General features: G+C 45.3%; 2 protein-coding genes across 2 annotated transcripts; one reads left to right on the forward strand and one right to left on the reverse strand.

Annotated features, from left to right (window-relative positions):
* Positions 1-1,667: 1,667 nt before the first annotated feature.
* On the reverse strand, positions 1,668-11,823 carry LOC146651736 (uncharacterized). Its single transcript, XM_085381843.1, has 5 exons — positions 11,623-11,823; positions 6,768-6,901; positions 5,085-5,121; positions 3,612-3,684; positions 1,668-3,527 (listed from the first exon to the last, which is right to left on the reverse strand). The coding sequence occupies exons 1-5, from the start codon at positions 11,767-11,769 to the stop codon at positions 3,436-3,438; spliced, it is 483 nt and encodes a 160-aa protein (XP_085237969.1). The 5' UTR covers positions 11,770-11,823; the 3' UTR covers positions 1,668-3,435.
* A 6,337-nt stretch (positions 11,824-18,160) lies between these two features.
* mcm3 (minichromosome maintenance complex component 3) lies at positions 18,161-25,927 on the forward strand. Its single transcript, XM_085382394.1, has 17 exons — positions 18,161-18,339; positions 18,584-18,696; positions 19,638-19,846; positions 19,950-20,080; positions 20,170-20,408; positions 21,856-21,964; positions 22,048-22,201; positions 22,575-22,706; positions 23,189-23,397; positions 23,486-23,660; positions 23,741-23,867; positions 23,950-24,100; positions 24,332-24,472; positions 24,557-24,660; positions 24,759-24,832; positions 25,224-25,317; positions 25,407-25,927. The coding sequence occupies exons 1-17, from the start codon at positions 18,265-18,267 to the stop codon at positions 25,603-25,605; spliced, it is 2,436 nt and encodes an 811-aa protein (XP_085238520.1). The 5' UTR covers positions 18,161-18,264; the 3' UTR covers positions 25,606-25,927.
* The last annotated feature ends 374 nt before the right edge of the window (positions 25,928-26,301 follow it).

Consider the following 26,301-nt stretch of genomic DNA (forward strand, 5'->3'; position numbering starts at 1 on the left):
AGAGTAATATATATATATATATATATATATATATATATATATATATATATATATATATATATATATATATATATATATATATATATTAATATTAGGGGTGCAACGATACACAAATTTCACGGTTCGGTTCGATACTTTGGTGTCACAGTTCGATATTTTTTCGATACAAAAAAATGTTCATGCTTTTTTAATTTGTCATTTATTAATTATTATTAATTATAAATATATTTTAACTCAAAAGTACAGTTTTTAAATTGAATGTTGCTGAAACAACAAATAAAAAAATAAATCTATCTGATGGTTAAAATTTCCCTCATCTTTGGAAAAGAGTTTATTACAGAGAAATGGCTCTTTCAAAATAAAAGCTATACTATACGCTTCTTCTGGGCTATATTCTCAGCAGCATATTAAACATATCAGGTCCCCATAAGGAGAATCCTGTGCTAACGGCTGTCTAAATGACTCGGGTAAAGTTTGTAGCATGCGTGCTTGTTGTTTTTGTCTGCTTCCACTTGTCTTTGCACTAGGACAGTGGTTCTTAACCTTGTTGGAGGTACCGAACCCCACCAGCTTCATATGCGCATTCACTGAACCCCTCTTTAGTGAAAAATAAAATGTGATTTTTTTTACTGGTGCACAAAATGAGCCATGCATGTCATGGCGGAGGCTCTGCCGAACCCCTGAGACTGAGTCACTGAACCCCTAGGGTTCGATCGAACCCAGGTTAAGAACCACTGCACTAGGATGATGTCGGAGTAAATGTGCAGTCATATTCGTTGTGTTCTCACTAGTGCTGTCAGCGTTAATCTGAAATGACGTAGCTCTGTATCTCTGACGCTCCACCCAAGTCCCCACACCAGGGTGAGTGATGCACATAATAAACGGCATATTAGAACTACATTGTAAACACAGGCTCAGCTGCTCAGTCCTATTGCATGCTGAAGCATTGTATGAAGCATGGCGACTTGATTTACAACACAGTAATGAACACTTTTGAGAAACGTCACAAAACTAAAGAATGTAATAAAAAATCAAACTCTGGGGTTGAAATTTTGAATATTCAAGTATCTCCAGGAAGGGTTAAGGAGCATGCATGCAGGAAAAGACTAGCAGCAATGTGCCAGGATGGCACAGTGATACATGCCATTGGAAGAAGGTTTGCCATGTCTCACAGCAAGAGTGTGGACAAGATAGCAATAGATGGGCCATTACATGAGTGGTCACAGCTGTAGAAAGGCATCAACCCAGGAACATGATCAGTAACTACTCCTTTGTGCAAAGAAGAACAGGGGGAGCTCTGCCAGAACTCCAGTGGGCTACTGTGCATGTTTCTGGTCAATCTTCAGACCCAGTACCACCCTTATGCTCCACAGTGGGTCCCGGGTTCCTCCTCGTGTGGATCAATGCCTGACCTTTTGTTGCCGAAGATTGAACTAATCATTTCATTCAAGTGTGTTGATCCAGGGTGAGATCTAAAACCTGCAGGACACCGTCCCTCGAGGCCTGGAGTTGCCCACCCCTGGTGGAAGTATTCGACATCAGTGTCTCCTGCTGAGCCCTCCCCACTTCACACCAGTGACCAAAACATCCCAGCATGTATAACTTACATTTTCAAACCCCAAGCAGACAATTAAGAGCACGTTGTTTGTAATAATGATCGGACAAAACAGTTTTCCACACCTTTAATGTACAGTGCTAAGATAAGCATTATCAGTTATGCCGGTGCTGCCTCACTAGGGTGTGTGTCATTTGAACACTTGAGTGGATTTACATGGTAAAGGATGGTGTGACAGCAGGCATTACAAGAATGATAACTCCACCCTGCTTTGAGATGTTGTGACCTTTGGTTCACATTAAATCGTCTGCAAATGCAGACTCCACTCCAATCATATCACCCGCTTTGTTCACAGAGCCAGTAATGCTGCGAGTCATCGGCTAAGCAGAGGAGCAGAGCTATGAAAGTATAAATGAAAACAGAAACACGAGGTGAGAAAAGTCCTTCTTATCACAACATGTGTCAACATCTGCATAGAGAAAAAAAAGTCACTTTATTTTTTTCATCATTTGTGACTCCGACCCTAAAATCTTCAGCACTCATTTAAAAATAGCTAGCAACAATATTAGCACAGATTTAAAGAAGAATAACAGTGTCCTAGCTAAAACCTGCAGATAAAACCTGCAGGGACACCGGCCCTCGTGGACTGAGATTGCCCACCCCTGGCTTAGAATAAGGAAGTGAGAGGAAATGATAACACTAATTTGAGCTTAATCAACCATGTCTGACTCAAAGATGTACACGCCCCCTAACGAACCTGCTTATGCTGATATTCAAACACAAACTTGGCTGGTTTGGCCATAGACTTCTTTGACACTGTGGACTCACTCAAATATTTTTACATACTCACCAGATAGCTAGCTAGCTAAAAGCCAAAAATATCCAGCAGCAGCAGAGCCTGAACCACAGACAGCTGTGTAGCTATCGTAACAGTGTGAAGCGTCCCCAAGAGAACGACTCGAGCAGTCTTTCTCATTCCACTGAAGACCAGACCAGGCCCAGAAATAAGGCAAGCACCCTGAACCCCGAGATGAAGTAAATGTGATATAATCTGTTATTAGCTTTAGCGGGCGTTTTTTAAGGCTTGGTGAGTCTTTAGCCTTAGCATGAGAATCTGTGGATACATATGATTTCAATCTTCTTAGCGCCAATGAGACAGCACATTTTAAAACTGATAAAATACGATCTGTAATAAAAAATAAAAAAAACTACAGGTGACACTTATTTAAACCAATCAGAAAAGAGCTTCATAACAATTACATGATTTGGTCGTTTCCCTGTTCTGAGTGTAGTTAACACACTCCAGGTGTAATTTCCCAGCTTACTCTGAAGCTAAACACACATGACAGCTATTGAAATTAACACCAGTGAGCACCAGTCAGAGTGAAATAAGCTCAAAGACTTGATAGATACGCCTGTGACGGACTGCTTTAATTTCTCAGCTTCAAGAGTTTTCGATTTTACCACTCTCACAGTAAATCAGTTCAGATAACTGCTTATATTTTCTATGTGATGAGTGGACGTACTAAAGGCAAAGACAGGAAAGTTCAGCTTACAGAATCCAGACTTCTACAAAGGCTTCCAAAATGAAGACTATAGGAAATTAAACAGCATCCAAATAAGTGAAGGTCTGATTTGTTAAAGACGAGGTATGGATGGTAGCTCGAGCTGGCACAGGACAGAGCCAACTTTCCCTCCTACCCTTCCTCTTCTTTTCCCGTCCATCTGTGCATTTGGGATATGATCAAGTGTGGGAAACTGGGGTTTCTTTGCAGCGGGATGTTGTGGATGATTTGTCCCTCCTCCGGATTCTTGGGAGCTTCTGTTTTCTGGGGTGTGTTGTGTGGTTGGGGTTAGTGTTCAGGAGTATAACTGATTGTTTAATTTGTTCCTGCTTTCGGCCTCTGTGTCGAGAGTGTGTGTGGAGGCATGTTTTTGTGGTTTCTCCATGTGGAGCCTGAAGAATCTAGGTCTGGGAAAAAAATCAGATAAGAAAATCTAAGTGCAAATGTTCATTTACATGCAACAGAAATGTCTTAATCTGTGGTGAACTCACCGGACGCATTTCCCGACTGTGTGGCAGTTGTTCCATTGGATCCTCCTCCTCCTCCTCCTCTTCCATCAACATACTGTGATGGAGCAGGACCAGAGTTAGGACAACAAGGACATAGAGTGCTGTAGGAATGAGTCCTGAAACCAGGAAGTGAGCTGGCATTTTTGCACTCTGGAAATTTTTAACGTTTTATCTTGTGCCATAAAAACATGTAAGAAAAATCACGTGGTCCTTACCAGGTTCCCAAATGATTTAAACAACGCGAAACGAACAACACCCCGTCTTTATTTATTTAACAAAAACTAAACCAAAGTCCCGACAGAAGGAGCGTGTGAGAGAAACCGAGTCCAGCTGGTGGACGGACGGCCTCGCACTCGTCCCTGGAAGACTTTGGTCTAAGAGGAGCTCGTGGTCGACTCAGTGGAATTCACTGTCGACGCTCACAAAGTAAGATTACTGGCCACAGCGTAGCAACAAAAGAGCTTTCCCCTCGCAGACGTCTGCGGCTGTCACGGCGAGTCAGTGGTCGTGGTGGTATTATGGTTGCTTGACCTTTCATGGTAAATTTGGGTGGTTTAAAATGAAGCGCTAATTTGGTTATTTTGCCCTTTTGTGCCTCGTTGCCTCTGCACTTCTGCTGACAGCCGGCCCTCCAACACATCAGCACATATCCACGGTTTAATGTGTTTGTCTAAGCTCACTGCAGCATACTGAGATTGTTTTTTGAAACATCCTAATCCAATCAGGGTTTTGCAGGTAACTCTCACGAACATATAAAAAGCCTTAATAATCTTAATCTCTTCCTGACACTGCACAGCAGTGGTCAGTCTTAATCTGCAGAGACAGCGCTGTGATATTGGAAACAAAAGGTCAGCGCTTCCCTGCGTCACTTTAAAGAGCTGTTTCGCGTTTTAAATGGAGGCAGCGCACGTCTGTTTCCCTTTCATCTGAACTAAAATAAGTCTTTATTCACTTTTTGGTTGTTGTTTTGTTCCCTGCGTTCGTCTCTGCCAGTTTGCATTCATTGTGACGTTTCTCAGTAAAAACTAGAGAAGGCTGCGTGGAGTCCTTGAAGTTTTTATATTTGAATGAACATCAACGTTTCCATTTAATCATTTAAGTAACATCCTGCAAATGCAATAAACAGAGGAGCAAATGCTACAGCTGAAAGTAATCATTAGTATTCTGGATTTTGGTATGAATTTGTTTTTGCCTTGCATCTTTATTTCAGCGCTCCACATATGCAGTAAAAGTCTTTTTGTAGAGATTTCAGATAAAAACAAAGATGATTTCTGTCACATAATCGATTATTTTCATCTGTCCCACCCAGCCTGGCTCTAATGAGCCAGCATCACTGTCTCTGCCTCCCTTTTGACTCTTCATAATTAGCCAGTTATGGCTCATAATTGGAAACTAATGAACTGTGGCAGGTACTGCATGCAAGTTAGTTTCTGAGAACAAAGAGCCAGTTCATACCACTGCTCCGCTCACGTCATAGGCGTTGCTGCTGCTCCTGTAAACGACAAGAAGGAAAAGTGGAGGTCATTAAGCCGTATGATGGCATGCTGCTGTAGATTTGTTCCTCATCCACACAGAGTGCAAACAAAGGAGCAGAGTCCTATTTACATGCCAATGTGCCATTTTTGTTTTATGGCTCAAAACTCTGTCCATGTGTCATCGTTTTTTTCTCTCCTTCTACCTTTTCATTAAACATATCGACCACGACTTATAAGTGCATAGATTTACCAGTCACATTGTCCACAGCTGTGTGCACGCTCTCACAGCCCAGCCCCAAATCTGAGAGGGCTGCTTGGACCACGAGGGCTAAAGCTAAGCTCAGCTGAGGGCAGGATACATTCCTCATTTAGCTGCTTGAATCGGGCCAAACTCATGAAAAACTTTGATCAGAATAAAATGAATTGGAAATTTAGCTTCTCTGGAAAAACGTCAAAATCACTCGGACTGGTTTCAGATTGCTTTGAGAAAAATTGTCCTTCATAGTTTGTTACACTTGCATTCTTCCTAGTAGCCAGCAGGTGGCGACAACTCCACAGAACAAGTCAGAAAAGACAAAAACCATGGAAAACTATACCAGTGGCTAACAATGTGTCAGTGAAACGCTGCTAGCAGATCCAGATCCAGACTGTTCTCGTCATGTCCAGTTTCAAAGAAAGTGATGGCAAAAACACCCATGCAGATGTCCCATCTTTTATATACAGTCTATGGAAATGTAAGACTTCAGGCCAGATTTGGACTTGCTGGTACAAATTTGTGAAAGCTTTAATGTACTTTGGTAAAACTGGAGTCTGGATTCTGCTCGACCTGTCTCAGGTTTTGGGACTGAACAAAGACGTCTGACTGCACTGAAATGTGTCTCGAGGAGTTGAGGCTTTCTCCAGATGTGCCTCGTGGGTTTCTAAAAAGCAGCTTGTCTAAGATCACGCACTGATCTGATCATCTATCGTTCTAAAATTTCCACATGTATCAGTCCTGTGAGGATGTGAGACCATATGTACACAACTCAATCAATAAACAATAAATTATATTGGTGCCAGATTGTTGCCACGCTTTATGTAAACAACCACTCATCGTGATGTTCCTGTTCAAGTCCAACTCTTCTAAATGAAAAAGCAGCAGGTGATACGAGTGTTGTTTCGCCTCGCAGTTCGTCACTGTTATGTGTCTGGCATGTAAACCACAATGATGGGCGTTTAAACACATGCACACACTAATGTGTGTAAAACTCCCGCCAGGGCGCGCGCGCACACACACACACACACACACACACACACACACACACACACACACCTCATCGAGGTCATTAGGGTAGTGACGCTTTATGAGCCCAGCCCATTTGGTGCAGCTGCCAGATCACAGAGTGATTTGTGTCTGCGTCTTCCTCTTTCAACGGGCAACACCCTTCATCAGAAACCAGCTATCGGGTCTGACAAGCTTTGGGAGAGTGATGAATGGTGAGCAAAGTCTACAGGAAAATGAAGAGAGCCAACTAAAACCAGACTGTGTTGGTCAGGTCCCCGGACTCTGCTCCTGGCTCCTTTAATTCCCAGCATATTCCAAGCTTTTTAAGCAGGTAAACAACAGGAAAAGAGACAAAAGCACCCGAATGGATGTCCCATTTCATCGGCACACATTGCTCACCTGTTACACTTGGCACAAAGAGCCACAAGAGTGACGCTGAGGACGAGGAAGGCGACGAGGGAGATGACGCCCACCTCTGGAGAAAACCAACCCAGTACACCGACCATCCCAACTGGAGCCATTCTTGAAGTCTCCTATAAAGAAATAAAAACACAACAACATTAAAGGAGCTGTGAAGTAAAGTTCACGTGCACACAGTGGATCCTAGCTATGTGAAACTCCTGTGAAAGAACCATAACTATACACTGTAAGGCAAAATAAAACTAAAGGGCTCACAGCTTACGTCGCGTGCTGCTTGGCTCTGTAACTGTCACCAGCTGCTCGCAGTCATTCAACTGCCTCTGCTTTATGTGGCTCAAAGCATTCAAACAAGTTAGGGAGGGACCAGTTATCCAGTCTGTTATGAAGGAGGTGCTCGCACAGCCCATAAACAACCTATTGTCTCGTTCATTATCTCTGAATAACACTTGCGTCTGTCATGCCTACGCATTCCAGAAAAGCTGGAATGTGCATTTTATCGGAAAACTCCTGTCTGACTTATTTAAAAGATAAAATAGATGAATCGATACAGGAAGCTGTAGTGTACAAACGATAATAAATAAAAGCAGCTGTTTCCTAGAAAACACTGCAGGTGATCACAGGCCAGCAGCTGCTTCGACCTCTAATCTTTACGCACTTTAACTATACAGTCATCTTCAAGCTATGGTAATACAGTGTTTTGTGTTTTTTAACTCAGGACCGCCACAGGCACAAGAAACGTGTTATTTAAATGTGCTGTATTTTGTCGGTGACATGGCTCTGTTCTGGGGATATGTGGAAAGATCCCAGCACAGAACCATCATGACGGGGTCAAGGCATGAGGAGGAGGTGGTGGTGGTTTGGGCGAGGGGGTTGCAAAGTGGCTTGCAGTGCAACTGTAGAGTACATAAAGCAGATAAGCAGCTTATTTCCTATATGAGGTTTTCAGCAAAGACGTTAGCAGTGATGCGATGATGTGTGCGATCAGACTTTTTATATAATCCTGTCGACTCTGGGGTTTCAGAGGATATACAGTACACAAAAAGACACACACATGCTAGCTTCTCCATGTTTCTCACTGTACCGGCAGCTGATTGGCTCTGGCAGGTGAAATTATTCCCACAAAGGGTGTATTAGACAAAAAAAGGATCTTTGTTCTAATGCAGAGCACTGTCTGGACCTGGATCCAGACTGAAGGGATTATTCTGCTTTTGCAGGCTGCAGTCTCAGCTGTGCTCGTGGAATTACAAAGATTAATTTGAATAGGGTCAAGACTTAGTTTCATGACTAAGGGCTCATACCGTAGAGTAACTCCTGGAGCAGTTATCAGACCAGCTGAATGGTTGCGCACATGAACGGGTACTTCCTGTTAGGCAGCAAGTATAACCAGAGCATGGTGTGGAATTACAGTGTTTAATGGTTCCAGTACAGTCGAGTGACGGTCCTACATTTGTCCAACACATATGATCCAGTTTGACACACACACAAACAGGATATGCCACCTTTATGAAAGTTTGACATAAACAAGTATTCAGAGAATTGCAGTGGTGTTCCCCAGCACTTGCACAACACCCACACGTCCTCGCCTCACCACCCCGACTCGCATATCTTTGTGAGGAATGACACGAACACCAAGCAACGCGCCCACACCCATTACCTGTTTAACAGCCCCATCCTGTCACGATGACCTCCCGGAGCCCCGCTCTGTACCTCTCAGCAATTTTCCTTTTGCTGATATTCACATGAGATATGCTCAGCAACACAAAGTGAAATCAACAGCCACTCTTCCACAGCATTTCAGGTATTTGGACCATAGCCACGAATGCAGCAAACAAATAACTCTCTTCGCTTCCATTTGAAGAATACTAAGTGTAGAAGATTACTCATTATCATTGAATCTCTGCATACAGAGCTCATGAACAGGCTGCTGGGACACATATTTAGGTGATGTATTTCAAACGACATATACTTAATCGCTTTCGTCCTGAGACTTCCAGCAGAAAGATCGAACAAGTTCAGAATCGTTTGGGAAAAAGGCCCAGTTGTGCCCAAGAGCTTTAAAACCTGCCCAGTAGCACTTTTAAAGGATGCAGTGTGAAGTTTGTCACGTGGAGCATGTTTACTGTGCACAGGAAACGTGAACAGACATAAAGACCCATCCAAAGGAGAAATCAGCACAGAGTCTTTATGAATCTGCTTTGGGACAGAGCTCAGCTAACCTATCACAGACAAGTCTACATGCTAGACAGCCAGTGCACTCACAATCAAATGAATACAGGTAAGGAATCAAATATTGTTCACTGCTGCTAAACGTGGACTTTCAACCTCAAAAGTAACCCAACAAGAGGAAACCACCGTACCCAGCCAGGGTCCAGCACACAAGCCTGTTAACAACCGCAACTTTTCATTCATGCCATCCTTTTCTAAGAAGTCAAACAACCACATATAAAGTGGTGACTCACTGAACCTGACCTTTGTTACCTTTGGACAAAGTCGACTCCCTCCTCTTTGAGATAAGCTGACAGTAATGAGGGTGGCATGAATTTTCTAATAAAACTGGAGTAGCAGAGCCTCACAAAATGTGGAAGTATCCCTTTAAAAGGAGCCTGACTCGCTCCCATTCTGGGCCGTCCCGTAAACTCTCACAGGGGGAAACTTTCTTCACATAATAGATACAAAAGGTGCGGCCGCAGCCTCAAAGTGCTCGACATACAGTCTGTGTAGCGGAACAAAGAATGGCCGAAACCTCAGATACAATAACCTACTTTCCTCAATGGGAACAAACAGGGTCGACAAGATATAGTGTTTAGCTTCCATTATAATGCCTGTAAACACACGTCGCTCACAGCCCGCTCCACACAACCTCCAAAGTTTATCGTGTTTCTGGTCTCTCACGTGAATTTCAGACGAGGACAAAAGCGCGTTAAGTTGATCTTCTCTGAACGTGATGTACAGTATAAATGTTTGTGTTCTCGATACGTTTCCAGCAGCATCCAGAGACGATTTTAGGTTATCGTGCTCCTGGATTACTCTGAGCCTCTGTGACCAGTTACATGGGAGGGTGACTCACTGTGGAAAACTTCACTCAGCTGTACTTAGCACATTAGAGCAACTATTTCTTTCATGAATCAGCAGTTAAATCTTCAGATATACCAGACCGGAAGAAGTTTCAGAGTATTTTATTCTTCAAGTATTTCCGTGATAAGATAGTCCTTTATCTGAATCTTTTAGACAAAAGTAAATATATGTATTTGGTTTTGTTATTAAAATAATTATGATTTGCTCTTTGATTTTTCTTCGTTGCGCTCTCACTCGTCTTTACTCTGTAGTGCCTTGCTCATGTGCCTCATTGCGATCAGCGCCGTCAGGATACAGCACACGAACAAGACGGGGAAGGATACGCACGCCCACCACAACTGCCGCTCCCCAAATAACTCCACCACTGTATCCCTCCACCGGGCGTAGTCCTGGAACAAAGCCTCCAGCTGGGACAAGGTGCACAGGGACAGAAGCACGTGGAAGATTTGATGACCCTGGCCTGCAAAGTCACAGTTGCCTGGAAAGAAGCGCTCAGGGATGGAGCAAGAGAAGAAGAGGGCAGACAAGAGGAAACAGGCAATCTGGAGAGCGTGGAAGGGTAGCGAGGGCTCCTGTGACCAGGAGACAGTGAGCAGGCGGTGGGCTACGGGGCTGATATCCAGCACGTACGCTAGGCCGGTGGGGATCAGCTGGCACACTTTACGCTGAGGTGGATATGGCCACCTGTACCTGAACTTGGCGTAACAGCAACCGGTGCAGGAGAGCCACCCAAAGAAGGCGGCGCCAGGCAGAAAGATTACCCCAATGCGTTCTCGCCACGCTGGCTCAGACGCGTAGAAATAGTGGCCGAGCGAGCACCCATACTGATACAGGCCACACCCACGTAGTCCAAGAAGAAGAAGTAGTGCGCGCGTTCGGAGTGAGATTGCAGGAGATGAGCCGCCACACTGAGGTACAGATATGTGAGAGATGACACCAAGAACAGGAGCAGAGGTAGCGAGGTAACGTCATCCAAGGTGCACCCCAGGGTGTCTACATTGGCCCACCAGCGGAGCAGCAGGACAGGACCGGCCAGCAAGTGGGTCCACACGTTCAGGGACTCATTATGTTTCCGGAAGAGGCTGAGGAGGTAGCAGTGCCAGTCTTGCTGGACAGGACGGTATCCTGACAGGATGTAGGGTTCCCGGAACAGGCTGGGTACCTGGGAGGCAGTGATGGTGGGGCTGGGCGGCAGTAAAGAGAAAGGGAGGAAGTCTGAGAGGTGAGGGAGACGACGCGGGTGCTTGGTGCTCAGTGCTATGGTGCTGAGCCGCTGCAAAACCTCAGTCGACATCTTGATGATGAAGAACCAGAGGACAGAGCACCCTGTGGGAGAGATTAGATTAATGCAGGCTTTAAAGCAGAGGACTCAACGCGTTAAATTAAACCTCACGGGAGCACGCGGTGCGCTTTGATGTCACATTCAGAAGACATTTTTAGATGTGGATCAGCGGCAGGAAGCTGGGGATAAGATACAAAACAAAACAGATGAGGGGATCAAAAATCTCACAAAACCAGCCAAAAACATGCCAACAGAGACTGGTTTGGAAAACTCTGGAACCAAGCCGCTGCAGTTGGCAGTGTTTCCACTGTTGGTCCAGGCTTGGACTTCTGTGACATTCCAATTAAGAGCTTTCAGTCGCCAAAAGAAAAACGGCCAACAGGAGACCTTTAATTACGTAAGCCAGACATTCTTCTCTTTTTGTGTCATGTGCACCGGAAAAGCAGCTATGCAGTCAAACCTGTAACCATCACCCACCTGTGGTGGGAGGAATGTTGTCACAAAGCAACCCAGCACCTCCGCAGACAGCACGCACACCCGCCCATCCAGAACGCAGCTTCTGAATCTCCTCCTAAAAGGGTGCGCCCCTCTCTGCTGGCCCCCTCTCTGTTTCCCCTTGACCATGAACACCAGCACCCATTTAGAGCTTCTGAACGGCCTTTTGACCTGAGCCGCTTTCTGTGAGGAGCCCATTCAAGTTTGTCCAAGGTAACCCCGCATTAAAAAAAGGGAAAGAGGGGTAAGACGTCTCTTTTTTTCAACATTAAAACGAAGAAGCTCCGTGAGCCACACAGAAAAAATAGACTGCACTTCTTCCATCATATATGCATTTATATGACGACAGAAAAAAGAAACATACCTGCAACACAGGACACCTGTTGCCCGTCTGGACTCACGCGTCACTCCAAGAAGGTGGAATAAGACGTGTGCAGCAGCGCTTCTTCTCATACAAACACAGGGGGAGAACTACCACATGCTGGTTTAACGAGATGTTTCCGACGCTGCAGGGCGAAGGGAAAAGGCCTCAAACTACTGACCTGAGAGGCCGGAGGGGTGGGCGGGGTCAAAGTGACCAGAAACGCCCTCAAATGTAGTCGCCAACGCTTTGAGGGCTGTGACTGTTACACTCCGGAGCTCAGTGTGCCCGCGGTGTCTGCACTCACCTGCTCATTAGAAGACCAGTTTATCGGCACACTTATTAAAACACGTGTTGTTATTATTTTTATCTGGATTGTTTTTGTTTGTGATCATTAATTATTATTAAGTTGACAATAATTGTTTAAACGACTGAAGGCACATCATGGCCAAAGTCATACCGTATACATGCACGTGTGTCTCCATCTACTGGTCTGCACTGCGCACTGCACTAAGGCGGTTTGCACTCAGACGTAATGAGAATGTGACAGTATCCTGGTAACCTGAGGTGATCACATGTCCAACTTTATGTGGCCAACATCTTTAACCAAAATCAGGTCTTATTTGCTGTTATTAGTTGAACTTATTAGTCCAAGCGCCATGTTTCCCACCTTTATAATGTCTATGATGGTTTCTCCCTCACACCCAAACTCTAACCAGTGAGTGTAACAAGACTCATAAGACCACTTATACAGATATTATTGTATTTGGTGAGGGAGTTAAGATAAGATAAGATAGAACTTTATTAATCCCTCGGGTGGGTTCCTCTGGGAAATTCGACTTCCAAAAAAAGCACAGCAACGACCGAAGTTACAGTTACAGAATTGTTATATATATATATACACACACACACACACACACACACACACACACACACACACACACACACACACACACACACACACACACACACACATATATAAATACAGAGACAATATAAATAAAATATACGAAGGGGATAAATAGAATAAATAGGAATAAAAATAAAAATACAAGTGAATTGCACATTTCAAGTATTGAGTCTATTGCACTGTTGACTATTTACAAAAAGTATTGCACAAGGTATTGTACAGTGAGGTGAAGAGGCACTACAGCTTAGTTGTTCCCTCCTTTGTCCTCCTGTCTCCCCTCCCTCTCCCCTCCAGAGAGGAGTTAAACAGTCTGATGGCGTGTGGGACAAAGGAGTTTTTAAGTCTGTTAGTTCTTGTCTTGGGGAGAAGCAACCTGTCACTGAACAGACTCTTCTGGTTGTTAATGGCCGTGTGCAGAGGATGCCCAGCATTGTTCATAATGTCCAGCAGTTTCTTTAGTGTCCTTTTCTCTGCCACTGTCACCAGAGTGTCCAGCTTCATGCCGACCACAGAGCCAGCCTTCCTGATCAGTTTCTCCAGCCTGGATGAGTCCTTCTTTGCTGTGCTGCTCCCCCAGCACACCACAGCATAGAAAAGTACTCCAGCAACCACCGACTGGTAAAACATCCTCAGGAGCTTCCTGCAGATGTTAAAAGACCTCAGCCTCCTGAGGAAGTACAGTCGGCTTTGGGCTTTTTTATACAGGTGCTCTGTGTTGCATGACCAGTCCAGTTTATTGTCCACCCACAGCCCGAGGTACTTGTACTTGTTGACCACCTCCACCTCCTCCCCCTCTATCTGAACCGGCAGTGGACCTTCTCTGGACCTCCCGAAGTCCACAACCAGTTCCTTAGTCTTTGAGGTGTTGAGTTGCAGGTGGTTTGTGTGACTCCATGCGACAAAGTTCCTCACCAGACTTCTGTACTCCTCTTCCTGATCATCCCAGATACACCCCATGATGGCCGTGTCATCTGCAAACTTCTGAATGTGGCATAATTCAGAGTTGTAGCAGAAGTCAGAGGTGTACAGGGTGAAGAGAAGAGGGGACAGCACAGTTCCCTGTGGTGCTCCTGTGCTGCTGACCACAGTGTCAGACGTGATGTCCTTCAGCCTGACGTACTGTGGTCTGTCGGTGAGGTAGTCGGAGATCCAAGCCACCAGGCAGGGGTCCACCTCCATCCTGTTCAGTTTTTCCTGAAGCATACAGGGCCGGATGGTATTAAAGGCACTGGAAAAGTCAAGAAACAGGATCCTGACCGTGCCTTTTCCCCCATCCAGGTGTGAGTGGGCTCTGTGTAGGAGGTACAGGATGGCATCCTCCACTCCGACACCCGCCTTGTATGCAAACTGTAGTGGGTCCTGGGCATGTTGTACCTGTGGTCGGAGGAAGTTGAGGAAGAGCCGCTCTAGAGTCTTCATAAGATGTGACGTCAGTGCCACCGGTCGGAAGTCATTCAGCTCATTGGGCCGGTTCTTTTTGGGGACCGGGACGATGCAGGATGTCTTCCATAGGGCGGGCACTCTCCCCAGTCGCAGACTGAGGTTGAAGACTCGTTGTAGCGGCTCCCCAAGTTCAGCAGCACACGCCTTTAGCATCCTAGGACACACCTTGTCTGGGCCTGCTGCCTTTCTGGGGCGAAGCTTCCTCAGTTGTCTCCTGACCTGATCCACTGTGACACTGGGAGATGTTTGGGAGGAGGGGAGGGGGGGAGATGTCTTGCTGCTGAGAGAGGGATTGGAGGAGGGGGGTGTCTTAGTGTCAGGAAGGGGGGGAAGCGAGGGAGGCAGGAGAGTGGGGATTGGACTCTGTAGTGAAGGTGAGGGTGAGGGTGGGGGGGTTGTGGGCTGGTCAAACCTGTTGAAGAAGTTGTTGAGTTCGTTTGCCTTCTCCACAGTCCCCCCCCCCCACTGTGCTTTTCTTGGTGTTGTGGCCTGTGATGGTTTTCACACCATTCCAGACCTCCCTCATATTGTTCCTCTCCAACTTCTGCTCCACCTTCCTCCTGTAGGTGTCCTTTGCTTCCCTCAGGCAGCGTTTCACCTCCCGCTGTGCTGCTTTCATCTCCTCCTTCACTTTGCTCCTGAAAGCCTTCTTCTTCATGTTGAGGACAGCTTTGACTTCCTGTGTTACCCACGGTTTGTTATTAGGATAACACCGTACCGTCTTAGCAGGGGCGACTGTGTCCACACAAAAGTTGAGGTAGTCTGTAAGACAGTGTGTCGCCCCCTCTATGTCCTCACCATGTGGGCTCAGGAGCACATCCCAGTCTGTGGTGTCATAGCAGTCTCTCAGAGCATCCTCCTTTTCTGGGGTCCATCTCCGGATGGAGCGCGTTGTGACAGGCTGCCTTTGGACGAGGGGTGTGTATTGTGGCTGTAGGTAAACCAGGTTGTGGTCTGACTTCCCTAGTTGCACTCACGTTAAATCTTTGTCCTACATGTGATCATGCTGAATCGGTTATAGCAACATTTTCCACACCTATGCCTCGGAGCACAGGTGTGAAGTTCCAGGGATTACAGTCAGTGCTGTGAAAACGTTTTTGCTCCCTCCCTGATTCGTGTTTGCATTTTTGTCACGTTTGAGATCATCAAACTAATATTAGACATAGATGGCCAAATACAGAATGCAGTTTATAAATGATGATTTCATTTATTAAGCAGAAACAAAATGCTATCCAAACCTGCCCTTTATTAAAAACTAAGTGCCCCTCGGTGAGTTCACTCTCGTTAACCACACCCAAGCCTGACTAGCAGGTGACCCAGCCCTACTGCCAGACCTGTCGAAGAAATCACTTAAACAGAACCTATCTTACAAAGTGAAATAGGATAAAAGATATCAAAACCAAACCAAACAAAACCCACGTCAAGCCATCACCTAAAGAAAGTCATTAACACGCAAAGGTTAAAAAGCATTTTCTAAGGCTTTGGGACTCCAGAGAACCACAGTGAAGGTCATTAAATCCAAATGGAGAAAACTATAAACAGTGGCCAGGAGTGGCCCACCTACCAAAGTTGCTCCAAGAGCATCAGCGACTCATCCAGGAGGTCACAAAAGAACCAAAAAAACATCTAAAGAACTGCAGGCCTGACTCACCTCAGTTTAGGTCAGAGGTCATTCAACACCGGGCAAAAAAGGCATCCATAGAAAGGAAGTATTTCAGTGTTATTGCTAACTACTCCTAAGCTAATGTTGTGTTCAGCCTTTACAATACAAATGAGACGTGCATGATCCCTAAACCTCGTCCCCAAACACACAACTGTCTGCTGTACCTCAGCCCTCCTGAGATAAGTGACAGATCAACATTTGGTAAGTTCCCCAGACAAAAGACACAAAACAGCCGGCTATGAGATGGAATTATAAACTCACTGAAAACCAAGCAATCAAAAAATAGGACAGAACAGGGAATCACGCCCACATTTACACTAGAGGGATAATATTAAATGAAAAAGATGAAGAATTCTGCAGAAATGACATGCGTGATGCTCAGAATTTGTTGGCTTGATGTGTCGTCCTCGTGCCCCACAAACATGTTTTTGGTTTCTGGCCACACTTTGGTAATTTGACACTAAAATGATTCCTGCGAAATTTCAACCCTTTAGAAACAGTAAATGATTTTGGTGAGGAAATGATGATCACAGGAGAAGAATTAAAATAGCATGATCCAAATATAGGATAATCTTTTGGGAACCTATTAGTCAGTGCATGATGCCAGCATTCAGATTAAAAAAAGGAAAAAGTAATTATTCTGATTATAATACCGATGAGATATTCGTGATTGCAGAGTGGACCAAATATAGCAGGTGAAATTACATTTAAAGGACTTAAATGGGTGTTGATGCTGATGAAAGACATAAAACTGTCTGTGATGATAGATAAAACATGTTATTCACACCTGAAATGCAAAGCAGTGCAGATTAGAAGGTATTTGTAAAAACTAGCAGGCAAAACAACTGGTAAATACATTAACCTTGTATATAAAATGTATAGAAGTCCATTACTGTATATAGTAACTGTTAAGTCTAATATACCCTAGTAAGCTATAGTACTTTTTCCTTTGGGAAGGTACCATCTGTGCAGTTCTGTTGAAGAAAGATGTTGAATCTATTTAATTATTCTTGAAAAATAATTTATTTCTGTGCATTTTTTTTTCACATTGCATCAAATTAAAGTTGATTACATCGATTAAGCATCATGAGGTGGAGGGTGGTTCCCTTTTTCTTTTTTTTTTTGCTGGGAGTTTGCAAACCTATTAGTTAAGTTGCTTAATATTTCTGCTAAGTACTCTTTAAAACACCAGAATAAGGACGATGTAGTAGGTTTAAGTTTATTAGATTGATCAGTGTTGCTGAACTATGAAATATTTTGGGTGCGGTGTATTTTTTGCATACAGGTATAACAGAATAGCTTTAGTGTTTTGTTTTGTTTTTTTAAACTTGAGTATGAACTTATACAAAAGCAAGATATTTAAAAAAAAAACAGTTTTATTGATTAAAATCACACTATATCAGATTCATATCGGTATCGGCCGATATCCAAATTTATGATATCGGTATCGGACATAAAAAAGTGGTATCGTGCCATCTCTAATTGGAACTAATGAATTTTTCCAAAATGTAAACTCCAGATCATGAAAATCATCAAGTTCCTTGAAGTCTATAATGTTTGGTCAAAGCACAGATGTCCACATAAAAATAAAAAATAAAATACTGAAAATAGTATATTACTATTTATTATTATAGTACACCGTATGTATGCAAGTTATTATTGTTCATTTTCAGTCTTATTTTATATGAAAACTTTTAATTAAATGCAGATTGTCTGAAATGATGCTTAATGTTTATCAGTGGAAGAGTAAAATGTAACTTTAATTTGAAAGAACACATGCATGCTCCATTTGTCGTTCTTCTTCTTAAAAGTCTTGCTATGTTTTCTTATTACTGTTTATATATTTGACACTAACAGCTTTCTCTTAAAAGCTTCAAATAAATGCAAAAGTCCCACTAAAAAATGTAAACATGTGTCTATGTCGCCATCTGCTGGGCAAACATGAAAAAATCATTTTGTTCATTTTTAACAGCCTGCCACTTCCTGATGGGTTTTCGCGGGAGTTTCTCAGGGGGGCGGAGTCACGTGGTAACACGAGGCCCGCATTGGACAGTTGCACGTTTACCCGCCGACTATGTAAAGCGGTGCGTGCCGAATTGACCAATCGCGTGTCACGCTGAGCTCGCGGGCGGCACGTAGTGGCGCGAAAACCCTTCAGTTGTGCGGCTTGACTGGAGCGGAGCACTCGGAGCGGAAGGCTGTGCGGCATTTTACCGACTTTTCAGTAACAATAACAAAGCGCACATAATGGCAACCGACGTGGGAGATGACCGGGAGATGAGGGAGGCTCAGAGGGACTACCTGGACTTTCTGGACGACGACGTAAGTCTGTTTTTTTTAAATTCGCTTAAAGTCTTTGTTTGGAGCTCAGATGACAAACCATGCGGTCACAACAAAAGAGCTGTAATTTTGTATATTACAGAAAAAAATAATGCTGCTGTCAGATTGCAGATATTAGGTATAAAAAGTGTGCTTTCAAAGTTGATGTTTTTCAGTCATGCTCGTAATTTTAGTCGCTAAGCGACGTCATCAAACGTGTGCCCGTTTCTTCTGTGCATACCTGCAGCAAGACCAGGGCATCTATCAGAGCAAAGTCCGGGACATGATCAGCGAGAATAAGGCTCGGCTCATCGTCAACATCAACGACCTGAGGAGACGCAACGAGGCCCGAGCTGCAAAGTAAGACAGGAAAACTGGCTGATGCCGCACACGAAGCTGTGCTGGGCCGCACACGCAGGACTGCTTGACCCCCCCATGCTTACCTTATTGCTTAAGATACTTACACAAACCTACTGCTCCGATACAGAGAGCAGTGTTACTGAGTTATTACCACGAAAAGGTTTTGAAATGTCCAAAATGACGTCATAGTTGATGGCAATTGGCCTCCCTACAACATTGTGAGGTCCCTACAAAGTGTTATGTTGAATGGTTCCATTAATCTTTACTGTTTTTTAAAAAATAAATATTTAGACGGAAACGCATGCTCAGTTTTTCTCTTCCTGCTTAGGCTTACTTAGAAACTCGACAGGTTTCAGACTCACACAGACTGTATGTAAAGATGGCTGTAGCCATCACCCAGGCTCACACTGAGCTTCACTTATCTTGTTTTGAAACTTGTTATAAGGAGCGAAGGCTGAATCTGGCTGGAAAAACTGAGGGATGCTCAGAGACTGGTGACCTCTTAGACACACATCCAGGTTAATTCAGCCTTTGATGGGACCATGATTTACAAAATGATTATGATTTTGTGCTCAGTATAACTTGAAACAAGCAGCAGGGAAGTGTATACTGAAGTCAAAGTGCTGTTTGCCATACAGTTCAATACTAAGAAACTTTATTTCTGAGACCTGAAGGATCAACGCCCCCTACTGGCCAGCAGAAAGAATACAGGTTTAACGCAGCTTTACTTTGTCCAAAACCAGACTTGATTCATACACATTCTTCTTCCTGTTGTCGAACCTTTGAGCTCGACTCCTGTTTCCATACTGAGTAAGTAAAAAAAAAAATCTGTGTGAAGCTGCACTTTGGGTGGAAAACTCGACTTGTGTTTCTCAGGATGTCATAGCCCTTGAAAACACGCGAAAAGCCTTGATAATAAAATCCATGGTTTGACTTTGCAGACTGATGAACAATGCCTTTGAAGAGCTGCTGGCCTTCCAGCGGGCCCTGAAGGACCTGGTGGCCTCTGTTGACGGCACCTACGCTAAGCAGTACGAGGAGTTCTTCATCGGCCTGGAGGGGAGCTTTGGATCCAAGCATGTCTCCCCCCGAACGCTCACCTCCCGACTGCTGGGCAGCATGGTTTGTGTGGAGGGCATCATTACAAAGTGTGAGTATATTGTCTTTATTTATTCGTGTAATCTTTAAGTGTTACAAAGTCTGTATCAAAGTGTGTGGAATGCCAATGCCTCCTGTTTGCTTCGTCCCTGTAGGTTCCCTCGTCCGTCCCAAAGTAGTGCGCAGCGTTCACTACTGTCCAGCCACTAAGAAGACGATGGAGAGGAAGTACACGGACCTGACCTCCCTGGATGCCTTCCCCTCCAGTGCCATTTACCCCACCAAGGTAAATGCGCCTCATTCTCTGTAGACTTGGGTGTGACTGCTGTCTTTATACTTACGCATTTATCTTGTGTCCTGTTTGACTCGAAATAGGACGAAGAGAACAATCCTCTGGAGACGGAGTTTGGGCTGTCCATCTACAAGGACCACCAAACCATCACAGTGCAGGAGATGCCTGAGAAAGCTCCTGCTGGCCAACTTCCGCGCTCTGTGGACATCATTTTGGACAACGACCTGGTGGATGCAGTCAAACCAGGAGACCGGGTGCAGGTGGTTGGGACGTACCGCTGTTTGCCTGGCAAGAAGGGAGGATTCACCTCTGGCACGTTCAGGTCAGCTGGAATAAAATGCTAACTGGGGTTTAACGGGTTTACCTCACTTGCCTACCATTTGTCTTCTAACTAAAGATGGACCGATCCGATATTACGTGTCGGTCCAATACTGACCTAAGTGACTGGATCGGATATCGGAGAGAAATAAAAAATGTAATTCGATCCATTAAATATCAAACAAGCACCTCACAAAACTTGCAACGCGCCGTAACTCGGCTCATAACCGTAGCACGTCGGAGCAGTATGCATCATGTGATAGAGCGGCTGTGGCGTGCGAGACCTGTCGGTGGTCTGGTTGAGCATTTGGAGCTTCGCTAGCAACCCGGCATTTCATCTCCGAGCAAGTGATCCCAGAGAGAAGTAAAGCAAGTGTGTAAGTTCATCTCTGAATGTTTGTAAAGCATTCGCATGTTAAGCTTAACAAGCGATATATGGAGCGACTGCCTCTCTCCCTCTCCTGCTGCTACTTCAATCATGAAACTGATCAATGATCAGCTGATCGTCTCTCTTGTTTGTTTTTGACCCACTTTACACCAGAAAGAGGAAACCAGCGGCTGAACAACAGCAGCACGTTTAAGCTTGATAAGCTGTTGTTAGAATGTATTTAATATTACTTTCTACTCGAGGATCTTTTTCTACGTAGCTGACGTAACTGTGCAGGGGCGGATCTAGCAAAGTTTAGCCAGGGGGGCCGATAGGGCATGAACAGGGAAAAGGGGGCACAAAGACATACTTTTCTTTCTTATTCTCATTTAAAATGTTGAGCTTTTAATAATTATCTGAATCTTACACCCAAAGTTTTAATCTGATGCAAAATGTATAAAGTCCATTATTGTATATAGTAACTGTTAAGTCTAATATACCCTAGTAAGCTATAGTACTTTTTCCTTTGGGAAGGTACCATCTGTGCAGTTCTGTTGAAGAAAGATGTTGAATCTATTTAATTATTCTTGAAAAATAATTTAATTCTGTGCATTTTTTTTTTTTCACACTGCGTCAAATTAAAGTTGATTACATCGATTAAGCATCATGAGGTGGAGGGTGAGGGGTGGTTCCCTTTTTTCTTTTTTGCTGGGAGTTTGCAACCCTATTAGTTAGGTTGCTTAATATTTCTGCTAAGTACTCTTTAAAACACCAGAATAGGGAGGATGTTGCAGGTTTGAGTTTATCAGATTGATCAGTGTTGCTGAACTATGAAATGTTTTGGGTGCAGTGTATTTTTTGCATACAGGTATAACAGAATAGCTTTAGTGTTTTGTTGTTTTAAACTTGAGTATGAACTTATACAAAATGCAGCAAGATATTAAAAAACAGTTTTATTGATTAAAAACACACTATATCGGATTCATATCGGTATCGGCAGATATCCAAATTTATGATATCGGACATAAAAAAGTGGTATCGTGCCATCTCTGCTTCTAACCCCTCCCTTCTCTTTAACTCAAAGGACCATCATGATCGCCTGCCACATCAAACAAATGACCAAGGAGGTGTCGCCGTGCTTTACTGCTGACGACGTGGCCAAAATCAGGAACTTCAGTCAGACTCGTTCCAAAGTGAGTCATCTCGCTGCCTTCTCACACGTGGAGGCGTAATCCTAAATGTGAAACTAAACCCTTTAAATCTTCGTCCTTTGTAGGATGTGTTCGATCAGCTCGCTCGTTCCTTGGCTCCCAGTATCCACGGCCACGAGTACATCAAGAAGGCCATCCTCTGCATGTTGCTGGGAGGCGTGGAGAAGGTCCTCGAGAACGGCTCGCGAATCAGAGGAGACATCAACATCCTGCTCATCGGTATGAGGGCGTCGTCCTAGCTCTTGGAGTTGTAGCTCTCGAGTGTGGAAGAGTGAGAGCGTTGCTTTAAGTCAGGACTCACTTTCATGGTGACTCAGATTGTTCTAAATTTCTGGCTACAAGCTTTACATTCATGGACACAAGGCAGAGGTAAACCTCACGAATGCAGCACTGAACAATAAAATGTGTTTGTGCCATAAATCAGTATCTGTGAGAGAGACACCAGTGAAAAGGGACCTACACTTGTTCCTTGTGCTGCACCACAGGGAACGGCTACCTGAACGACTGTGCTGACAAGCTCAAGGACTCACACGTGGACATGATGGTGGTTCAGTTCTGATGGGGGGGTTAATGGTGTGTTCGTGTTTCCCAGGCGACCCATCGGTGGCCAAATCCCAGCTCCTGCGTTACGTTCTCCACACAGCACCCCGAGCTATACCCACGACTGGACGAGGTTCATCTGGTGTGGGTCTGACCGCCGCCGTCACCACGGACCAGGAGACGGGTAATGAATGTCCCCCGAATTTGTTTAGCCTAAACAAGTGAAGGACCTCTGTGTGACTGCAGCCAGCATGGCTACGCTGCAGCGAGCCTCCACCGTGTCAGGTCTCACTGTAGTCAGAAAGCGTTTGACATCTTTGCTTCGTGTCGCCTGTTGTAGCGACGATGGATGCGGCACGAGCAATGTGCTGTTAGCTAACTGTTGGTCTCTGCTAGCATGAGCTAACATGAGACAGAAACGGGGATCAATTCATTTAAAAACATTAACTGGTATTAAAGCCTCCCGCTGACCTGTGGGTCTGCTAACGCCGGCTGCTTGTTGATTTGAGTGGACTCAGTTGTCACTGATGTATTTGAAGGTTAGAATAAAGGTGTTAAAACACGTACGCCACGTGATCGGTCTGTTCAAACGTCGGCATTCAAGTGTTACACACCTGCTGTAAGTGCATTTCTTCCTGCTCAATACCAACATTTGTCCTCCGCCAGGCGAGCGTCGTCTAGAGGCTGGGGCCATGGTGCTGGCTGACCGCGGCGTGGTGTGCATCGACGAGTTCGACAAGATGTCCGACATGGACCGCACAGCCATCCACGAGGTGATGGAGCAGGGCCGCGTCACAATCGCCAAGGCCGGTATCCACGCCCGTCTCAATGCCCGCTGCTCCGTACTGGCTGCTGCCAACCCCGTCTACGGCCGAGTGCGTGACCACACCCACATCTGTCTCTGCCTGCTAGTTGATTTTGGACGAGACCTTTAAAGAAAACTCTGCTTGTCCCTTTCTGCAGTACGATCAGTATAAAACCCCCATGGACAACATCGGCCTCCAGGATTCGCTGCTGTCGCGTTTTGACCTCCTCTTCATCATGCTGGATCAGATGGACCCCGAGCAGGATCGCGAGATCTCGGACCACGTGCTCAGGATGCACCGCTACCGTGACCCCCGCGAACAGGAGGGAGCCGGTACGTCACTCGTAATAGGACGGCGAGATGAGACCGTTTTTGTCCGATTATTAAAACAACAAACGCGTTGTGTGTTTCAGCCATGGCTTTGGGCGGGACCGTAGACGTCCTGGCGACAGACGATCCAGACGCTGCGGTCGAGGAGCACGAGGAGCTGCAGATCTACGAGAAGCACAACAACCTGCTGCACGGAAGCAAGAGGAAGAGGTCTGAGAGCACAAGCGTGCCTTTGTCTCCTGTGTTGATAACGTGCGACTGCAACAGAATAGAAACGTTTGCTTTGTTTCAGGGATAAAATCGTGAGTAAGGAGTTCATGAGGAAGTACATCCACATCGCCAAGGCTGTGACTCCTGTGCTCACAGAGGAGGCGGCCAATCACATCGCAGAGGAGTACTCGAGGCTGAGGAGTCAGGAACAGCTGGGCGCCGATCTGGCCAGGGTGAGCGTGAGCCGACAAATCTCATGTGACGTAGTAAAACCTGATGGTTTCCCAGACTGAAATGTTCACGGGAGTCCTGAAGTTTGAGAAAGTGGAGGCAGCTTGTTTGCACATCTGAAATGTTCCGGGTTGCTTGAGAAGCTGCTGTTTGTGTTCTGGTTAAACCCACTGAGATGCAGATGTGCCCTGATGTGTCAGGACCCGAGTGCTAATCCTCATTCCTCTCCACAGACCTCTCCGGTGACGGCCCGGACTCTGGAGACTCTGATCCGTCTGTCCACGGCACACGCCAAGGCCCGCATGAGCAAAGCCGTGGAGCTGCAGGACTCGGAGGTCGCAGTGGAGCTCGTCCAGTTTGCCTACTTTAAAAAGGTCGGCGTTGTTTCTGCGTCCTGAGCTGAGAGGTCGAGGACCTCTGCCGTTCAAATTTATTCATATTGTTTTTTCTCTCTACAGGTTTTGGAGAAGGAGAAGAAACGTTCACGACAGGAGCACGACTCTGATTCGGAGGAGGAGGAGGAGATGCCCACGCAGCGTTCACAGCGAGCTGTGAGGAAGAGGTAGTGACACATGAACCCAGCCCCCCATGTGATAAACAGCTTTTTTTTTTTTTAAAAATGGTGCCTTTGCTTCAGCACTGATGCTTTGTGTCCTGCAGGGGGCGACGTGGCTCTCAGGGCAGTGAGCCCTACAGTCCGTACGACTTCAGTGAAGACCAGGAAGTCCCTGAGAGTGAGCATCATGTGTTGTCACGCCACAGTGTAGTCGGTCGCCTCTTTGGTGCTACAGACCAAATGAACTTTCACATCATCCATAATAAAGTTGCCAACATTACTGTCAGTACTAGTATGTTCCTGTTCACTGCACTGAGCTAGAAAAGCAGGTTTAATATACTTTTTTTTAAAATTTGACTCTTATAAAATAGCAAATTTGGCTCATTTATATTTACATTACATTTTAAAAAGGCAAAGTCAGTATCGCTGCCGTGTAATAAAACAATATCATTATGAATTTGCATCACTGTAGGGAAAAGTCTTTGAGCGTGTAGTTCTGCATGGTTCAGGTTTAAGCAGGCTTCATGTTAGGTTCTGCATCAGGTCTCACTTTGGTGTTTGTTCTTCAGTTCAGGCCGGCACCCCGAAACCAGCCAAGCCCAGAGAGGACGAGCCCATGGATGCCTCGCTGCAGGCTGGAGATGCTGAGCTGTCTGCAGAGAGGTGTGTGTGCGTGCGTGCGCGTGCGTGTGTGCGTGCGTGCGCCTTTATTTTGAAATGTCACAGCTTCTTTCCTGTCTTTCCTCCCCCAGGCTGAAGGAGTTCAAGTCGTCGCTGTTCGCCGTGTTCCAGTCTGCTCACGCTCAGTCGGTGAAGATGAGCGCGCTGATGGACGACATCAACAAGGAGCGTCAGAATACGTTTTCAGAGGCCGAGGTGCGTGGCGCTTTGGCCCGCATGCAGGATGACAACCAAGTCATGGTGGCTGATGACATCATCTTCCTCATTTGAGACAGAAATAAAATTACTTGGACTTTTAAGAAGCCGTGGATCATAGCGCCCCCCGGCGTTCATCGGACACGTCATCTGTCGCCTCATCGCGTTTGCTTTGGTTTCAGCAGCTCGGCTCTGAAGATAAAGTCGTATTACTTCCTGCACTTGTTTCAGTTCAGTGGTGGAAACGTTGCCTTAGAGCGTCTTTGGTCACTGCTCCCGGCGCTCTAAGGTTTTTACCTGCGTTTGTCTCTTCTGGGCTTGTATATAGTTGACACGTGTTGTTAAATAACTGTTGTGAAATATAAAAAAATAATAAAATGTCATTGGTGTGAAAAAAGGCTCTTGATTTAAGACTGAAAGCGCCGTACCTGTGCACACACGTGGGGGAAGTGGCTGCATGTGTGGTGCTGGTAATCTCTCCTGCAGGTACACAAGTGTTTACAAGAAGCATTTTAAAATCCCCGATCAATCCACACCTCGGTGTGTGTGGGTGGCAGCTCCCACGGTCGACACAGACCTCAGAACTGTTTAGGAAGTCGGCGTTCAACCTCACCCTTCTCACTTTTTCATTCTGGTTATGTGCTGGTGTCAGTTTCTCAGGTTTGCCAAAGGTCAGATGTGGCAGCGCCTCACAATCACTGCTCTGAGAATAAACTGAACTGCGGCTGCGATCGTGCTGAAGATAAGAGTGTGAACTCGACCTGCCTCAGC

Source organism: Rhamphochromis longiceps, linkage group LG15, assembly GCF_057381845.1.
Source record: "Rhamphochromis longiceps isolate RC_006_pf linkage group LG15, R_longiceps_female_GT1.1, whole genome shotgun sequence".
NCBI lineage: Eukaryota > Metazoa > Chordata > Actinopteri > Cichliformes > Cichlidae > Rhamphochromis > Rhamphochromis longiceps.

Bases quoted from the DNA above. Each gene is read 5' to 3' on its own strand.
- LOC146651736 (XM_085381843.1), bottom strand. From the start codon at position 11,769: ATGGTCAAGGGGAAACAGAGAGGGGGCCAGCAGAGAGGGGCGCACCCT. The intron at 3,685-5,084 runs GTATGAACTGGC...GCTCCATCACAG, and splicing joins ATGACGTGAGCGGAGCAGTG to TATGTTGATGGAAGAGGAGG. The intron at 3,528-3,611 runs GTGAGTTCACCA...TTTTTTTCCCAG, and splicing joins ACAGTCGGGAAATGCGTCCG to ACCTAGATTCTTCAGGCTCC.
- mcm3 (XM_085382394.1), top strand. From the start codon at position 18,265: ATGGCAACCGACGTGGGAGATGACCGGGAGATGAGGGAGGCTCAGAGG. The intron at 23,661-23,740 runs GTACGTCACTCG...TGTGTGTTTCAG, and splicing joins CCGCGAACAGGAGGGAGCCG to CCATGGCTTTGGGCGGGACC. The intron at 24,833-25,223 runs GTGAGCATCATG...TTTGTTCTTCAG, and splicing joins AGACCAGGAAGTCCCTGAGA to TTCAGGCCGGCACCCCGAAA.